Genomic DNA, 16,248 nt, shown 5'->3' with positions numbered 1-16,248 from the left:
ACTTAATTCAGAAAGTTTCATTGCAAATAAAACTCTGAGCCATTACTGAAAACTTGGGCTTTCACTCTGAGCTACAGCTTTTTTTTATTATTATGCTTGATATAAATAAATATATAATTATAAAGAGATCATAAAATTGTCATCATGACACTTTGTTATTAGAACAGCTCTAAATGGTACAGCTTATTCTGACCAGATGGAGAAGGATGACTGAGTGGGATAGAACACTGCAAAATGTCCAGGGCGTATTATACAGAAGCTTAAAAAGAGAGAGCGAGGGGGAAAAAAAAAAAAAAAAAAAAAAAAGCAGTGTTTTGGAAACAGTCTGGGATTAAAATAACCTTCATCCAGGTTTTTCCGTCTTCTCTGCACCTTTTAAAGGCTGGTTAATGTTTTGCTTGTGAAGAGACGCTTATAGTTTTGACACTGGGGTGAGTAGTAGAATAGCATATTATTCTTGCTGCTTAAATAATTTATGAGAAGTTTGTCTAATTTAATTGTTTAATACGTCATCTAAGTCTAATTGAAATGACTCACTGAAAATGACAGACATATTCCGCAGCTGTGAGCTTCCCAATGTGATTTATTTTTTTACCTGGATTGAATCAGCGAAGGAAAAAAAAGCTGTCTGGATGCAGGTGCGTGTGTGTGTGTGTTTTAATCTAGTTCCACAGACTGACTCAGTGCAGATGCATGGACATGTTTGTGGTATTAGTACCAGTATAACGTTTCGCTCCACCACTCAGTAACCTTCAGTGCTGTAACTCTGTAACATGCTCCATACACCAGACCTGAAAGCTCAGGAGGAACGTTCCATTGCTGCTGTTCCCAAGCTAATCTGCTAGCATGCTACTGTGTGATTTGCAGACGTATTGAGTCAAGAGCTTCGTACTGAAAAAATGCAATACGCTGTATCATTACACCCCTAGTTATTACACTATGTGAGTTTTAGCTTAATTAATTAGGAGTCCGCACCCATAACCTGGGACTGGGCAGCACACTAGAGCTTTATTTATGAATTTAGGGTTTGTTCATTTGTCTACAACACCCACGATGCAGAGCTTACAGTTCTTCCAAATTTAATGTACAGCTGAGAGCTACTCTGGCAGCCATGTGAAACGTTACACCATACTCATGATATATGCTCATGTGTCAAGCGCCATAAGGCACCTAAATAGCAAAATACGTTTGCTAGTCACGTGTGGTCGCAGCACATGTTCACAAAGTGGCGTCTAACCGTATGACTATTCCGTATACAAGTGTAATATCTAGCAATACAGGGTTTCCCCAAAAGGCTCCATACATAGGGGAAATTTTTTAGTAAAATGTCTTCCAAAATGTTTCATACTCGGTTTATATATATATATATATATTTATTCCAGATAGCCTTTAAGAATGCCTTTGAGAAAAGAAGAATGTATTGAAATCACTCTCATGGCTGAATCAGGAAGCTGTAACACCAGAACACGAATTCATCATGAGTAGGACAGACGACTCCGTGTGTCTTTACAAAGAAATGGCAATCATGTAGAGGATGTTTTGTAAATAACATTACATTGTGCTAAAAAGTGTTATTTTCTCCTATGTATGGAGACTTTTGAGACACCGTGTATAATTGCAAAATTTTTCCCCCATATTGCTATTATTACGCTTCGACTACAGATTGTAACTCGTAAATCCTGACCAGAAAAAAAACAAAGAAAGCGCGCCATCAAGTCCTGCTTGGGAACTCAGTGTGGTCTCCTCAACTCCGAGTTCAGCAAGTGACGTCAAATCAACATGGCTGTTCAAACAAAGCAGCACTTCTCACCTTTAAATGAGTTACACTGTACTGTATATACAAGTATTTGCTTTAGATCAATCAACATACAGACATATACAGTGACCATACAGTTCACTGTTTTGAGGAGGAAAATATACATCGCTCAGCACAGTTAGCTAGCTAGCCTGCTGCTAACAAAAGACAAACATGGAGGCGTTCGTGTTTTTGTAGCTTGAATGTTGCATTCTAAATAAAGGAGATGAGACCTAAAGTACACCACTGACTGACCGCTTTGCCCAGATGTGCCGACAATGCTAACAAGCAATTCTACAAGCAGAGAGAAAAAAAAAACCTGAATTTTTACCATAAACACACAGAGTTAGTCAGTGGATGCGTTCCGTTGCATGTCGGCTTCATGTTAACAGCATAGACGTTAAAAATGATAAAACTGAGGCTGAACTGATATTTAACTGCAATCTCCAGAAACATTCGGCCTTGTAAGTGATAAAAAAAAAGTGTATATCCTGTCTTCAGCTATTATGAATGTTTAATGATTTGATAGACCTGAGCAGGAGTAGTGAAAAAATTGATCTTTACACTTTCATTACTGACAAGAATGGAAAATATCAAAACAACTAATGTCAAACAAAATATATTAAATAAAAAAATAAAATAAAAAAAAAAGTACAAGAGCCAGATACTGAAAGAAAGTATTAAATGTTGACACACAGCACATCCTTCTCTGCACTTTAATTACTGAATGACCTGCTTGTGGTTCCAGCAAAACACTCAGATCCAGTGACCTTCTTGAACCATGTGATTCAGTCGATTCGCATGAATCAGCAGTGTGTTAGTGAGATTTCAGAGAGAATGTAGAGGTGATGTTTCTTTCCACACACGCACAGCAGAGATGCAAATGTTTCGTGGGATGGCTACTCAGTTTTTTCCTTACTAAACAAAGAGACCATAGTCCCAGCTTCTCGTTTTCTATTCTCTCAAAGGTCAAGGTCAAAGTTCACCTAGGAAAGGTCGGCACAAAGTGAAAGTAATGACTACCAGAGAATGCATCATGCACTGTCCAAGTCCTTTCCCTTTCAGTGAACTGCTTTTTCCACCCAGCGGATTTTATTCACGTTTGGTCTGACGCCACAGCCAGAGGCGAAAGGCTTCAAAAAGCGAAAATGTAGATGATGTAGGTGTTGATCACCTCCACTGATTGACCTGGAGCTGTAAAAATGATGCCAAAAGTCTCTGCTTACTTCTGTATTTAATCTCTAATGACGTGAATAAGTACTTTAAATTTCAGTGCAGTGCAATGTTTATTCATCAGGATGAATTTTAATTTATTTTAAATTATTGAAATACAGCAGGAATGACAGTAACTTGCGCATGCTTTATGTCTCTGTGTCCTCGTATCTGCTCAAAAAGTTGTGTGCGTTATTATTAATTTTTTTTCCTTGCATTAAGCGAATGCAGCATTTTCATTAGGGAAATAAGGCAATGCATATGGGCTTTGAGCAGGAAGTCAGAAATGAAGATCACATTACAGTGAGAACAGAAAGTGGACTAAATGAGAGCATTTTAGAGAAATTTTTAGAAAGAGAGCAGGAGTGGCCGTATTGTTTTTTTTCCCCCATCAGCACACGTTTCTGAGGCTTGGGAATTTGTGTTAATGCTTAACTATATGAACTACATGACCTGGCACAAAGTGAAAGTATCTGTTGCCAGAAGCAAATTCCTTTTCTTTCCTCGTGTGTGTTATACATATATATATATATATATATATATATATATATATATATATATATATATATACACACATATATATACATATATATACATACATACACCACCTATATATATATATATATATATATATATATATATATATATATATATATATATACTATTTGTTGGCAGCATGCAGTCAGAAACTGACTGATCGTCTCAGGGAGTTTTTCACTTTGACTTGCTCATTAGGGATAAGTTTAAATAAAAATTTTACATCCAGATTTCTGTAAAGCTGCTTTTGATAATATCCAGTGTTAAAAGTGCTTTACAATTAAAATTGAATTGAATTATTTTCTTTAAATGATCTTAACAATGATTAAATGACTTAACGGTATATATTTGGGTGAATTTGACCAGATGAGCTCAATATAAACTATGAGTAGAAACTAAGCTAACTGCTGGAATAGTCTAGTGTGTTAGCCAGGGGGAACAAAACTACACAGTTTACATCACTTCCCTCCTCAACCAATCAGCATTTGTCTGATGCACATCACCACAGATTTGCACAGCACACTGTTGAGATTTTGCAAGTGTGAATGTCACCTCCTCTGTGGGCCTACAATTAAGCAATATAGCACGAGCAAGAGTGTGGTTAAACTGAACATCGGCGTGTCTGTGATGCGGCTGTAGGCACACAGGTCATCACAGCTGTGCCGATATTCAGCATAATAGCTCTCTTGCTCCTGCCATATTAGGGCCTTTCGCACCGCGGGAACCTTGTGAACTAATTGTGGAACCTGAACTAATTGTGGAACTACCTACTTTTTGGCGTTTTCGCACCTCCGGCACTGGGTGCGATTGTAATACCGGACTGCCTTTTTCGAGAATCAAATTAGCTCCTACTCCGGAGCAGGGTCTAACCAGCACAACTGGTACTATACGTGACGTAAGTAGACGTTGATTGGCCAAACGCGTACGAAAACGCCCTCACGTCCAGGATGCTTGTTCGTGTTTGGATGTGCCTCCTGTCAGTTATTTTATGGACACTATAAGGGCCACCTGAAATCCTGGGGGTGGAGCTTCATGAAAATCGACGAGAATCATTCAAACGTTAAACCTACCTAACCGTGAGAGACCTAATCTTGTGGGGAATAGAAAAGACTAATCATCCCTAACACATCTTTAATAATCATATATGAATGATACACGTGTGATTACAGTATCATTTAATTACAGAATAAAAACTATGGGCCATGGCTGCTGGTGTTCTCCATTTCCTGTATATCCAACACATATTACATATCACGGGGAATTCATACATACATGGTCAGTGTGCGTATGTGTGTGTGTGTGTGTGTGTGTGTGTGTGTGTGTGTGTACGTGATGCTTCAAATATCAGCAAAATCATTTTCCGGCACTTTTAACACACACAGCTAGGTTAACAGGTAATATATTAAACATGCTGGCTTCTGAGAGTCTCTAATTAACTCAACTTGGTTCTAAATGATGCTGTAAACACCACTGTACGCCGTTTGCTAAGTGCAATTGTTTTATTACTTTCTGTTATATCGTGATATAACGTTATCATCCGGATAGTGGAAAATATCACGATATCAATTTTAGCTCACCCTTATTTGATCTTAGAAATGTTCTCAGCTCTATGTTCTCACGAGGAACACTAATAGTGACTGTCGCTCACATCATGATAACGCAATGCCAAAAATATACAACAAGCGCAGACTTGGAGTCCGAGTGTAAGCCTGTGTGTGAGTTTGAAACTGAACTGAAGACAAACTGATGTGCACTAGCGATGTTTAACGCCAATACCAGACCTGAAACGCTAGATTAGTATTCGATGGGACTTATTTTCAGATACACTCCATTGACATACACTATATGTGGCCAAAGGTATGTGGAGACCTGACCATCACAGCCACATGTGGTTCTTCCCCAAACTGTTGCCACAAAGTCAGAAGCACACAATTGTACAGGAAGTCTCTGTATGCTGTAACATTACAACTTCCCTTCACTGGAACTAAGAGGCCCAAACATGTTCCAGCATGACAATGCCCCTGTGCACAAAGCGAGCTCCATAATCCAAATCCAAACTGAGGCTCCGAAATCTAGTGGAAAGCCTTCCCAGAAGAGTGGAGCTTATTATAACAGCAAAGGAGGACTAAATCTGGACTGGGATGTTCAACAAGCACACGTGGGTGTAATGGTCGGGCGTACACAAACTTTTGGCCATATAGTGTGTTTAAAGCTAAAACAGATGTGTTATGTAAGATGACAGAATTCATCATCACATGTTTTTCATAACTTGGCAGCAGAAAGCTGCAGAGTCAGTGTCAATATTGGATCAGTATCGGATATCGGCTGATACTGGAAGCGATTCGAAAATTGAAAAAGCGAGATTAGTGCCTCAGTACTATGAAAGTCATAAAACACGATGGGGCTGTTATAGTAACGCAGTGACGGGGTGATGTGATACGACTCAACACGAAGCAATAATCCGGAGTGGATTATTTTCCTATAACAGCACGTCCTGCAGTGTTATAATCCTCTTATACCACAGCAATTTGCCATCAGTTACAATTATTAATTCATTAATGATTGATATGTTGTGCTTTTTATCCATTTATAGTTACATTTAATATTGTAAACAAGATACTTCTTGATATGAGTTACATTACAGCAGCTATAAACTTGCTAATAAGACAAAAAAAAAAAAGGAGCTTGCTGTGTTACAGAGAAACCGGGAAGTCTTCCATCCTGAACAATCTCTCTGACGGAAAACTTTATCTAATTTAATATAAACCATCATGTGGATTACAGACAGCACCACTATCTATAATCAGTGCTGCTGTTACAGAAAATTAATCAACACCTTCTGACCAATCAGAATCGAGAATTCCACAGGCATATAAACTAACCTAGTGCCAAATTATGTAAAATATTCAGTAATTACAAGTAAAAACCAAAGCAAATCTTAGAGTTGTAGATTTTATGGTAAAGTAAAGAGACTCTATCAGGCTGGTTGGTATCATTTTTCATTCAGTTAAAGGGAAGTAACAGCATCACACTGCTGCTAGACAGACGGTTGTGTAGATGATCAAATATACACACATGATGGTGTGATTTCTACCAAAACCAGGTAAAGGCACTTAACCGGAACAACGTGTTAATACTTAAAGTGAGCTAGGTAACATTTGCGGTAAAAAAAGGTCTCTAATGGTTAAATGGGTGGAGCTGAATAAGATTTAAATGAGTTTTTTACTCACTGAGCCCGCCCCTATTACCACCCATGTACACGAAGCTCCGCCTCCAACACTTACAGCAGGGGTGTATAGATTTGTATATTGGAATTGAAATTAATCAATCATCTTTAATTTGCGGATATTTAATTCCACATTGAGTGAACAGTGTAGGAGTTTTATATATGCCCCCCCCCTTTCAGGGAGCAAAAGCAATTGGACAAACTAACAATCATAAATTGCTATTTTTAACACTTTAGGATTATTTCACGAATTCACGAAAGGTTTTTCCATGCTCAGTGGTCTCCAGCTCTTCTGAAATCACTCGTTCTCACTGTTAACTTGGTGCTGTTTGTCTGAAGCCATGGATAAATAACTTTCAGTAAATGAATTCACAGCTGTCGTGAGAGGAACAAAGGGCTCTTGCATTTTAGCTAACTGTGTTAACGCAGTCTGTTGCCACCGTCAGGTGAGAGCAAGAACAGCAACGTGTTCTTCATCTATCATACAATCTAATAGAGACGCCGCGGAACAATTAACTTCTGTCCAATTAACATCTGTCTGCGGGGCACATCTGGCCCTGGGGCCGGACATCGCACACCCCCGAACCAGAGTTAGCATCACTTTGGCCTTTTTCACCAAATATCTATTCAATATTTTAAAGGCTGTGAACAGCATCCAATCAGAACTGGACTGATCTTCTCAGGGAGTTTTTCCTTGCCACCGTCGCCTCTGGCTTTATTAGCGCTAAATAATAAATAAAATGTTACATCCGGATTTCCGTAAAGCTGCTTTGTGGCAATGTCCACTGTTTAAAGTGCGACACAAATACAGTTTAATCGAATGAAATTCTTTAAAATTGATCTTAACAGTGAAACTGTAAGTTAAAGTTACAACTCTATAAACATGCACCTTGTCCTTCTAATGACTTGTGAGGATGTGACGCAATGTTGGGGGCGTGGTCTATAAAATGACTCCAAATACAAACAAACATTCCGGACCGGAAGCCTGGTTTCGGAAGTGATTTTTTTTCCAGCTATGTAATACACTTGTACTGAGATAATGGCTTAAACTGTTATTTCTGTGATCATTTCTGCATAATTTTCCACATTATTTGTAGTAGTAAGAAGTGAAAACTATTGACTATTGCACCTTGAACTGTGAGGTGAATATGAGCCTGCAGGCTTCAGGAGCCTCCTCCCTGCCCTGGACTAGATCTCCTCTTACTGCTGCTAACATTAAACACCTTCTCTCTTCATACCTCAGACTCTTTCCTTGTTGTGATATTTTTTAATATCATTACAAGGAATATCTCAATCTTAATCTAAGCATTTGTACTGCTAGCTAATTGTTTTCCACTTCCACACGCGGCCATGCAGCTCGCCTTGTCCGGAGTGTTAGCCAGTTAGCATCAAACCCCTGCACTTTCCCTCCAGCTCCTGACAGCAGGGCTGCTAGCTCACACTGCTAACTCACTCACTCACTCACTCCCTCCCTCCGTGGGAGTGACAGCCGTGGTGCAGGTCCCCAGCCCGCGCTCTCACCTCGCTTTCTACTACATCGTGGTAAGCGGGAGGAGGGTCGAAGCCGCCGCTGCCTCCTCCTCCGCCTCCGCCGCCGCCACCGCTGCTGCTGCTGCTGCCGGTCCTCCCGCTGGTGTCGCGGTCTCCGCCGGGCCCTGAGCCCGGGCTGGGGCCGCTCTCCATCGGCTCATAGCCAAAGCCGAGTCCGGGGCTCTCGTTGGTCAGGAAAGCCACGGCCTCGTTGATGTCGTTCTTGGCCAGACGCAGCGCTTTCCGAATGGCGACGGGATCCGGAAAGCCCATGCACAAGAGCGTCGTCATGTGCTGCTCTTCCTCGGTCTCCATGACTCAGCTGTCTCGACTCTACAGGCTTCAGTTAAGGAGGCGAACAGCGGCGCGGGCTTGTGGCTCTGCACGCCGCCATGTTTACAGTCCGCGCTGCGCTGCGCCGTCTGTCTGTCACACAGCCGCCTGGGAGCGAGCAGCGCCGCCGGGGCCGGGCCGCGTCCCAATCCGCGCACTACCGCACTAGCGCACTACACACTACACACTCAGTGCCAAATTAACACTCCACCCTCCGACTCGCCTTAAAACAAAGTAAACTCCCAGCTGCTTTTATAAGCTATAAGTATATAATATAATATAATATACATATTATAATATATAATATAATATATAATATACACGCACTATCTCATCTCATTCATATTTATGCTCATTAAATGTAGCATTCCTTCATTTTCAATAATAAAAGTCCAATTTCCTAAATATAATGCATGTTTATACACCTTTTATTACTCATTGTCTTGTTTAAATATATAAAGCAAGTATTATGGATTTTTTTTTAGCATGTAGGACATCATTATTTCTCTCTCAGGATGTTTTAGTCATGAAGAAATTTAATTCTGGTCGCAGGTGTTGGGAAGCAAAAATATGATTCATCAAAGACATCCACTTTTTATTAAGAATAAAGATTTACACCAAATATGTGTTCTGTATGTTTTTATATATATATATATATATATATATATATATATATATATATATATATATATATATATATATAGGAGAAGTGGGGAGTTTGTGTGCATTTACCAGATATTTTAAGCTTGAAAATCAGTGTTACACAAGAATAAATCCAGAGGTATATCCGAAACGGCATTGAATTCAATATTATCGTGTAATATTTAGAGAATTTTTTGCTGTGTATTAATAACAGACTTTGCTGTGCTTCCTTAGGGTGCTATTTAGGGAACACGAGTTGACGAGATGACTTTTATTTTGAAAGTCGGAGCGTTACTAAGAGACGTCACTTGGTATGCGCGGTCTCTAAGCGCCACGAAAAAAAGCCCTTCAATCCAATGTTTAACTTAAAGGCAAAAAAAAAAAAAAAAAAAAAAATCAGATCATGACTAACTAATGTCTTAAATTACATTAAAGTTGTACGTAACATTAGAATAATGTACACGAGCATACCACATTTGATATAAAAAAAAAAAAATATATATATATATATATATATATATATATATATATATATATATATATATATATTAAAAATATCCGTGAGTGCTATTAGTTAGTCAGAATTACACAAAAAAATAATTACACAAAATATTTTTTTATGTTTTTATATCTAGTGAGTAGGGTGTGGTTGTGAACCCGTGAGAGTCACGTGGCCTACAGAATCACGTGACCGTGTCACGCGTCACAGACCCAGGTGACAGTAAGGAAGTGAAAATGGCTGCGACGGGGCAGGAGGCAGCTGCTATGGACAGCATTTCTCGCGCGCCTCCGTCAGTGCTTCAGCTGAGGATCGACGCTGATCCCGTAGAAGAGCCCGAAGATCCAGGACATGATGAGGCGAGAGAGAATGTAGCACCTGCGCCCAAAAGATCCACCAACAACAGTAAGCTAATGAGCGTGTGAGACATGTTAGCTGGCTAGCAGCAAGGCGTCTGTCTCCCTCATCCTCCATCTGCATCCTAACACACTGTGGCTGAATCCCTAATGACTTCCTCTGTCCTGTATCTGTGCACTACACTGAATATGACTCTGTGGCTTCTGAGCCCTGCCTAGTGCACTACATGTCCAATTTGGAATCCAGCCTGTGTTAAGTGTTTTTGGATTCTGCATTTATTCACTCATATTTTCCAAACTGCACTTTAGCAAAATTCAGGAAGACTCATGAATAGAACTGAATCCAGTTTATTTAGGAATCCAACATCAACTCCTGCACTGCATTTCACTTTATTCTTTCACTCAGTTGAGTGGAAACAGAATGATAATGATAATAATGAGCCACAGATGCATGTTGTTAAATCCTGTCTTGTGCTTTTGGTGATTTGTTTATTTATTTTGTTTTTGATTTTTGCAGATGATGGTGGAGTGGAAACGGCAGAAGAGGCTACAGAGCCGGCTGAGCCTGACATCAACGAGCTCTGCAAAGACATGTTCGAGAAGATGGCAGTGTTTCTGCAAGGAGAACTCACAGGTGAGCAAGATACAGCACAACATGGCATTTAACCAGACACCAGACAGCACAACATGGCATTTAAATCGTTATACCCGCCATTTTGTCATTATACTTGTCTTTGGCTTGGTTACTCTTCATGCCCAGGTGGGAATATATGATGAATGGGATCCCAGTCCATCTCAGGGCACATAAGCAACAGAAAAAAAACACAATTAATTCAAATGGCAGAAACATAAACACAAAGACAAGCAAAGAAAGGATGGGGGAAAAAAAACCTGAAAATTTGACACAGATTTGTAAAAATCTAAAACAACAAGAAGAGAAATACAGGAAGAAGTGTGTAGGAGCAAACAGAAGTCTACAGTTATAAGACGTTATAACACAGAAGTATTAAATCAACATCTTAACGTACACCTTTTGACCATTTGTGTGATCTGTGATAATGACGTATGCCTACTCTGCACTGCACTGATTGGTCAAACAGAAGCGTCGCAGAATCGTCTCTTTTCCACTGGACAGAGTTCTTATTCTTTTGAAAGGCTGTTTTGTGGCAGCTTTAGGGTTTAATTTAATCCTACATTTCAATCTTTCCATCTCTTTTTATTTCTACAACCAGCTTATTTCTTATTTCTTATCCGTCAATTTAGCCTTAATCTCATATTCCTCTCATATTCACTGTTTTTCTTCCCTAATTTGGAGTAACCTAATGGTACTGTAGAACGTGCACTATATGGCCAAAAGTATGTAAACACCTGACCGTGACACAATAATAATAATCTCCACTCTTCTAGGAAAGCTTTCCACTAGATTGTGGAGCGTTACTGTGGGGATTTGTGATCATTCAGCCACAAGAGCATTAGTGAGATCAGGCTGATGTTGAATGAGGTCTGGGGTTCAGTCAGTGTTCCAGTTCATCCCAAAGGTGTTCAGTGGGGTTGAGGTCAGGGCTCTGTGCAGGACACTCGAGTTCTTCCACTCCAACCTTCACACACCATGTCTTCATAGAGCTTGCTTTGTGCACAGGGGCATCGTCATGCTGGAACAGGTTTGGGCCTCTTAGTTCCAGTGAAGGGAAATTGTAACGCTACAACACACAAAGACATCCTGTACAGTTGTATGCTTGGAACTTTGTGGCAACAATCTGGGGAACGAAAAAACATGTGGGTGTGATGGACAGGTGTCCACATACCTTTGGTCATACAGTGTGTGTAGTGCAATACAAGCACAAGATTCAGCCACCAAATATATGTTTTGTTGTATTTCACTGTCATTTGACACTAATAATATTTTCAGCTTTGCTTTTTGGACTTGCTTTATTTGGGTATGCTTCTTGACTGTAAGCCAGCACACTCACCGTGTCTTGTGATCAATAGAAAATCAATAAGGCATACAAGCAACAACTAAGTAACAACGTAAGCCATGTGTTTGTTTTTTTGTGTCAAAGTAAATCAGTTTGCACTTTTTGAGTAGTATGTTACTCATCACTAGTCGTAACCACTGACCAGGGTGCAGAGTTCTTCTTTCAAATTAGTAACCGTTCCATGCTGTAACACACGCTCTGGAGGAAAAACACTGTTACTGACCAACGACACACACATGCACTGTAACACACACTTTATCGACTGTGCTACATCACCTGTGAACACTCAGGTTTATTGCACTTGATTTAACATTTTTATTTGAGAATGAATTCATTATTATGGTAAAGTATTTATATAAATCTGTGATTAAAATTACAGCCAGAACTACTGTCAGAGCTGCTGTTCTAGAAAACGAATCAACACTTTCTGACCAATCAGGTTTAAGAATTCAACAGCAGTGCGATATAAAGTGCAGTTTAGTGATAGAAAGATGTTATAAGTAGTAGAAAGAAATTATGTGATTCACAGCATAGTTTCACAATTGTATAATATCCTTGTAGCATACTAATGTGTTTGTCTGTGTGTATTATTATTATTATTATTATTATTATTAGCCACTTGTGAGGACTATAAACTTCTGGAGAATATGAACAAGCTCACCAGCCTGAAGTACATGGAGATGAAGGACATTTCGATCAACATCAGCCGTAACTTGCAAGACCTCAATCAGAAGTGTGAGTCTTCTCGTTCATGATATTTCCCTTTATATAACCACATTTTACACTACACTCCTGGGCAAAAAAAAAAATGGGCCAAGCCCAAATGGCAAAATATTAAGCTTTTAATGGTCTTAACAACAAATCACTGGTCAGGAAATTAGCAAGAATTAAACAAATAGATAAAGGATGTTGGTATGGGAGCTTTTCCCTTTATTTTCTTTAAATGTTTAAGTCTTGTGGCCCTTGATGGACTGCATCAGGTGTGGCAGATAACCAAATAATGATTAAAAAAAAAAAATCACAGAAGATATTTTTGGAAAATTTTGAACATACAGACATGTTAGTTTGAATTTTACATTAAACATTTTAATCATAATCATGATTTTAACTTTGCGTACACGAAGACTATATAAGTGAATTTCCCTGTTTCTAGCTTTTCCCCAAACAGTTCACTGCAGCAAAAGTAAATGAGCAAATGGTGGCACAGGAGCTCTCAGGAGTGCATTTGTTTAATGCTTGCTCATTTTCTGACCAATGATTTTGCTGTTAAGACCATTAAAAGCTTAATATTTGCTCTTTTGAGCTTGGCCCAGGAGTGTATGTTCTGATTATATAGTTTGACTTTTGTTATCCTTTGTTTTTTAGATGCAAGCTTGCAGCCATACCTAGACCAGATAAACCAGATTGAGGAACAGGTCACAGCTCTGGAGCAGGCTGCGTATAAACTGGACACGTACTCCAAAAAACTGGGTGAGTTGAAATGTATTTATTTATTTAACAGTGTTTAAATGGAGGAGCTTGTCCTGTGTGCATATGAGATAGTGGGTGTATAAAATGTTGCCACTAGGTGGAGCAGCGAGAGCAGGTTTGCACTCTGGTCACACGTAGGAATGATCTCAGGCCCTTTCACACCTGGCATTAACGTGCGTCCTGGGCGATCCAGTCACAAGTGGACAGCGCTAAGTACAGGTGTGAACAGGGTCAGGTGCATTTTGAAGTCACTTTGTGATCTGATCACTCGGACATTCTGAGGTGGTCCCTTCACATTTGTAGTGAATGAAGGACCATTGCACTAGCCAGAGAATCCGCAATCATCGCGAGACCTCATGAGACATCATGCTGAACTTGTAATAACTGTATTATAACTCTCCACTGATAATACCTCTCTGTTGAACTTCTAGCACACAGCCATAGTATTCTGTGGGGTCTTGTAGCTAAAACAACAGAAACAAAAGCAGCTGCTTTTCGTCGCTTCTTTCATCATCTCATCTGCCGTTTATTTAGAAGTTGAATAGCAGACCACATGAAAGAAGCGTTTGAAACAGCCCATGTGCAATTCCTGATGATAAAAACTGCACGTCATCGAAACAGCATCTTTCCACTGGTAATTTCTCTTATTAACCAGGCTGGCTAGGCAGCATTCAGTAATCACTACAGTGCTGTTCTGCCAGTAACAAGCAATCTGCACTAAATGTTTTTACGAGCTATGTATCATTGCTATTATTTATTATATATCACAATTGTTCTACTGCGTTTAATGCACCCTGAACTGCATCCAGCTGCTATTTCTACCTCCACTCTAATGTGATTTACAACTCAGCCTACCATTTCTGCTCATGTCCCAAAAGTCTCCATACACAGGGGACTATATGCACCACAGCGGTTGTGTCTTCGTCAGTGGATATTCATGGACGTCCACTTCTCAGTTGGTCCGCAACACTTCCAGTCTTAGTTAATAAGTTTAGCAACAGTGTGGTGTGTGATGTGCTTGCCATGTTTCCTGTTAAATTCCATTGCAACCTTGCGACGGTTTCCCGATCCAACAATGAGAATGATTTCAGTACGTTCTTCTTTTGTCAAAGGCATTCTTAAAGGCTATCTGAAAAAAAATATAAACAAAGTATGAAAATTTTTGGAAGGCATTTTGCTAAAAAGTGTTCATTTCCTCTATGTATGGAGACTTTGGGGACATCCTGTATATTAGGTGCAGTATTTGTATATTAGGATGGTAATTGTTTGCATTGTCTGAGATTTGTATGTCGATTCTGCAAATATACATAAAATAGGATTTGTGGGACATTTCTGCCTGAAAAGAAATCTAGTGGAAGGCTGCCATGATAAATGTGCACGACAGTCTTCCTCTGGCGGAAATGATGTATGAAATCCAAACACTGGTGGACACAGGAGACGCATTCGTAATGCCAGATGTGAACGGCTATCTGTCTCGGCTGTCCACTTGTGATCACTCGTGACAGATGTTAATACCAGGTGTGAAGGGCCTCAGACTGCATGTGGACTGATGTTCCTCTACCTGATGAGACCCATGCAGTAAAATGCTTTTGTTTACGACTTTGTGATGTGTTTTTGTTCTCATGTTGATGCGAAGGTTTTTGCTGACTCAGCTTCTAAAGAGGTTTTGAGTTCCAGTGAATAGAATTTCAATGTACTTGTCTTGTTATTCTTCGCAGAGGCCAAGTTTAAGAAACTGGAGAAGCGCTGAGACGTGAGTGTGTGGAAAGATGGAGGCCCAGTTAAAGCTTCGGTTCAGATCAGCCCCGCTTGCTTCAGGAGGCTCCCCGGGTTCCTGCCGTGCTGCTGCTTCTAGTATTAATTGGTTTCCAGTAGGATCCAGAAACACACCTTCAGGTTTCTTGGATAAACACAGTTTTATGATTAGCTCCTGATTTTGCTCAGATTGTGGAAAAGACTCCAAGAAGCTTGTGCACTGGTCTGCAAAAGCATGGACATTGTGGCCTTTCATGTTTGATGTGAGCCCTGTATCCATGTCCGATATCTTACAGCTGATGTACTGAAGGAAACTTGCAGCGTTGGGTTTGTGTGTGCGTGTGAACCTGACTGAACCGTGTGATGAGGAATAAAGTGCTGTAATTGACTGTAGTGGGTTAAAAAGAATGACCCTAGTTTGATGACCCTAAAATTAATTAAAAATGTCCCTAGTATCTGATTTGATTTTCTATTTAATATTGTACTAAGATCTCTTATTTCTGTAAAGTAGTATGTTGGATGACTGGAAATGCAAACATTTCTGTAAATGTTCAGTCCTTTTTTTAAATATAAAACATTCTGTTATGGTATTTGTGAAGGTATAAAAATACAGTGGAAGATGCAGAGTGGTTATTAAAAAGGCAATTTCTGAACCTGAAGCGATGCATTTCTAATCTTCTCTCTTCCCCGGTTATAGTGTGTAATACATTGAGTGGATTTTCTTTAGCATACTCTAACCCCCTTTTGATCATTTCTATCTTTTTCTTATGTTGTTACTAAAAATTAAAAAGACAATATGTCTATAATATAATAATATACCCACCACCAGGGGGCACACCAAGACCACGCTGCTTTCTTTATCAATCTCAACCTTTCACCTTGTTCTGTCTGGTAGCTGCTCTCTACATTTCACAGCC

The 16,248-nt window shown here is 39.6% G+C and overlaps 2 protein-coding genes across 3 annotated transcripts in view; one reads left to right on the top strand and one right to left on the bottom strand.

The window, feature by feature from the left end:
* The window catches only part of usp24 (ubiquitin specific peptidase 24), a 66,346-nt gene extending 57,573 nt beyond the window's left edge, over positions 1 to 8,773 (bottom strand). For both annotated transcript variants that reach the window (XM_026944585.3, XM_026944586.3), the window contains exon 1: positions 8,292 to 8,773. In XM_026944585.3, the coding sequence (XP_026800386.1) occupies positions 8,292 to 8,615 (324 nt within the window). In that variant the 5' untranslated portion in view covers positions 8,616 to 8,773. The remainder of the gene's footprint in view (positions 1 to 8,291) is intronic.
* Positions 8,774 to 9,965: 1,192 nt separating this feature from the next.
* On the top strand, positions 9,966 to 15,990 carry bloc1s2 (biogenesis of lysosomal organelles complex-1, subunit 2). Its single transcript, XM_026944362.3, has 5 exons — positions 9,966 to 10,179; positions 10,648 to 10,764; positions 12,722 to 12,841; positions 13,472 to 13,576; positions 15,295 to 15,990. The coding sequence occupies exons 1-5, from the start codon at positions 10,011 to 10,013 to the stop codon at positions 15,324 to 15,326; spliced, it is 543 nt and encodes a 180-aa protein (XP_026800163.1). The 5' UTR covers positions 9,966 to 10,010; the 3' UTR covers positions 15,327 to 15,990.
* Positions 15,991 to 16,248: the final 258 nt, after the last annotated feature.

This window comes from Pangasianodon hypophthalmus, chromosome 19, assembly GCF_027358585.1.
Source record: "Pangasianodon hypophthalmus isolate fPanHyp1 chromosome 19, fPanHyp1.pri, whole genome shotgun sequence".
NCBI classification, from domain to species: domain Eukaryota; kingdom Metazoa; phylum Chordata; class Actinopteri; order Siluriformes; family Pangasiidae; genus Pangasianodon; species Pangasianodon hypophthalmus.
Note: the sequence above shows the minus strand (reverse complement) of the source record. Positions and strands in the feature narration are given on the sequence as shown.